This window comes from Sinocyclocheilus rhinocerous, unplaced genomic scaffold (assembly GCF_001515625.1).
Source record: "Sinocyclocheilus rhinocerous isolate Xijiao unplaced genomic scaffold, SAMN03320098_v1.1 scaffold831, whole genome shotgun sequence".
NCBI classification, from domain to species: domain Eukaryota; kingdom Metazoa; phylum Chordata; class Actinopteri; order Cypriniformes; family Cyprinidae; genus Sinocyclocheilus; species Sinocyclocheilus rhinocerous.
The window spans coordinates 944363-947437 of record NW_015641020.1 but is presented as its reverse complement, the minus strand read 5'-3'; the positions used below and the strand labels follow the sequence as shown (position 1 = coordinate 947437).

The 3075-nt window shown below is 37.1% G+C and overlaps 1 protein-coding gene across 1 annotated transcript in view; it reads left to right on the top strand.

Moving 5' to 3' along the window:
• The window catches only part of LOC107753952 (H(+)/Cl(-) exchange transporter 5-like), a 22344-nt gene that overhangs the window by 8914 nt on the left and 10355 nt on the right, over positions 1–3075 (top strand). The window contains exons 6-8 of the mRNA XM_016570239.1: positions 1014–1136; positions 1776–1982; positions 2348–2428. Of these exons, the coding sequence (XP_016425725.1) occupies positions 1014–1136; positions 1776–1982; positions 2348–2428 (411 nt within the window). The remainder of the gene's footprint in view (positions 1–1013; positions 1137–1775; positions 1983–2347; positions 2429–3075) is intronic.

Sequence of the window (3075 nt, the reverse complement as noted above, 5' to 3'; positions counted from 1 at the left end):
TATATATATATATATATATATATATATATAAGTAATGCATCACTGATTTAAAAACTCCAGTAGTGTCACATGATCCTTCAGAAACCATTCTAAGCTGCTGATTTGGTGCTCAACAAACTTTTCATCTTATCAATGTTAAAAACAGTTGTGCAGTTTAATTTTGTGGAAACAGTGATGCTTTTTTTCAAAATACATTTATTTGAAATAAAATAATTTATATCATTAGAAATGTCTTTGCTGTCACTTTTGATCAATTTAATGTGTCCCTTATATTTTCTAATATCTGACTGACCCCAAACTTCTGTATGGTAGTGTATATCACCCCCTTGTGGTATGAAGAGAAAGCTACAATATTCTTTTTTTGAAGAGATTTTCGCATTTTAATCTTAGATTTAATTATATTTTTGCTAAAAATTATATTAAAATTCAAAAAATGTATTATTATATTAAAACTGGCAGCATATGTTCTTTGAATTTAAACTTTTATTCACATATCCTGAATTTTAGCAGCCTTTTTTTTAAAGTAATTTCTGTAGATAATTTTTTAGGATGCGAGGCATTGTTTTAAAGGGGTCATATGATGCTTTTTTAAAGATCATTATTTGTGGCAGAGTCTTAACTTTGATAAAGAATATCTCTTTGGTTTTGAGACTTTAGTCTTTGCAACTTCAGGGATCTTATCTATGCACAATCAGCTTGTAACACTCCAAAGAGAAAGGAAAACTTGAAATCGCATCATATGACCCCTTTAAAGACTTTTCAACCAACACATCATTGGGGAGGGAGGTTCAAGCCTTAATTGGGATGTACGACTCCTCAAATCTACCAGTATTAATTTCTTTATTATTTTTTAGACTCAAAATTATGAATCATGTTTCATAGACTTCAGGATGTGAGTAAATAGTATGTGGTATGTAAAAACAATTGTGGCCTCTAACTATGGATATGTCCTGTAGGGGGTGACAGTGTATAAGATCCTTTTGTTTCACTTGTATCCTGTGTGTGTCCTGCAGCAGGGCAGGGTAAATGTGCTGAATCATTTCATGTATGTGAGCTGGGCTCTTCTCTTCGCCTTCCTGGCTGTGATTCTTGTGAGAGCCTTCGCCCCTTATGCTTGCGGTTCAGGAATACCAGAGGTGAGCTGATCCTCAAACGCTCACACACACAATGCGTCATGTATCTTTCCACACATTCAAGCTCTTTTCCCAACAAACCACTCATTCTAGGACTTTTCTGTTTTGTCACTTCAGCTTCACATTATACGTGACTTCAAAAACACCCCCCTGTTAAGTAGTAGCCACTTTATACCTCAAACTCTTTCTTCAGTTTTATTTCAAACTGTCTGAGTAAAGTGAGATAGTGAATGGAGACAAGCAGTTGGATAGAGATTATATCTGTATATTGCACAGTTTTCGACAGTTCCACAATTTTCACAAGTTTTCAGATGTTCAACCACAATTGCTTCTGCTTTCTAACCTTTGGCAGAGAACAATGAAGGGCTTTCTGACATAAGTCACGCTGTCTGTCTGACAAAACCCCATGTTAGATTGTTGTAGTTGTACTACTGATCTAAATTCATGTGGAGGAGTTGTCAGAAGAGATTTAAGGACATTTTTTAATGGCTGTTTTTAAAACGGTCCATTAAGACATGTTTATATGCCAAGAATAACTGCTTAAGTGAATTTTAAAAAACGTTCTTCAACTTGTGGTCTGGAAAATGGCCAGTTTTTGCGAATAATTTTGAATCCTGATTTACCAGTCTTTAATTCTTGCAGATTAAGACCATCCTGAGTGGCTTTATAATTCGGGGTTACCTGGGGAAGTGGACTTTGATCATAAAGACCATCACACTGGTGCTGGCCGTCTCGTCTGGCCTCAGTCTTGGGAAAGAGGGTCCGCTGGTTCATGTAGCCTGCTGCTGCGCAAACATCCTATGCCATTTCTTCACCAAATACCGTCGAAATGAGGCCAAGAAACGAGAGGTGAGAGGAACTGGGGCGGGAGATAAGGAGAGGAGTGATGGAGAGATAAGGGAGAGGGGAGTGTGGGATAGACTGACGGAAAAGTAACAAAGTATTTTGCATCTTGGATCAAAACTTGTAATGTAATACATTGATATAAGCCTCTTGGCTTGGTCTCTGTTAACTGATGTGCTGGAAGTTGCCAGCGCCGATTTGGTAATCGAAATAGCAAACAGACAAGGCTTTTTCTAGACTATCTAGGCTGATGTATAATTCATTGTTCATGAATTTAGGATGGTGAATGTGCTCTTTATTTTATTTTACTTGGGAAATAAGAATGCAATGGAATGTAAATGAGTAAATATACATTTTTGTTTGTGTATTAGGTGTTGTCTGCAGCATCTGCAGTGGGAGTGTCTGTAGCGTTTGGTGCTCCTATTGGAGGGGTGCTTTTCAGTTTGGAAGAGGTAAGCGTTTTATATTTCTGTAGTCCTTTCATAAACATTGAGTCTTGTATGTTTCTCGTGTTTTTGTTTTGTTTTTTTCCCCCCTTTTTTTTAGCTTTTGGAAAGGTTATTAAACAGTCAGCTAAGTAAACCCAAAATAAACCCAGATGGGATCAGGGATCATTTTGAGGGGGTTATTTCGTGATAATGTCCAACTGAGTGTCTCGGTATAGAAAAGAATCACCTCCCTTTAAAATAATCACATTGTGTTGCTTTTTGTTGCGGACACAGTTTTTGTTTTATCCAGCTGTATTTACTCAGTGCAACTTATAACATCCAAGTAAAAGATATAACAGCAACGTATCAGAAAAAAAATTAAAAACCAGATTCACTGTGTTGGAAAAAGGATCACCCGCCCCATCCTAAAAATGACTTGTAAACTCAATCATGTGCAGCTAATCACCTTCTCAGTGGCACACAAAGCCATTTAACTTTCAACTGTGATCAGCTGTGGTCATTTTGATTAGCTCAGCATGAAAAGAGTTTTCCTGGAGCATTTTAGTCCTTGGTTCTACCAGTCCTTGGTAGTGCAACTGAAGCAAACAAGCACCTATAGGTGGCAAGGCACTGTCAAAAGATCTCCGGGATAAAGTTGTGGACAGGCACAA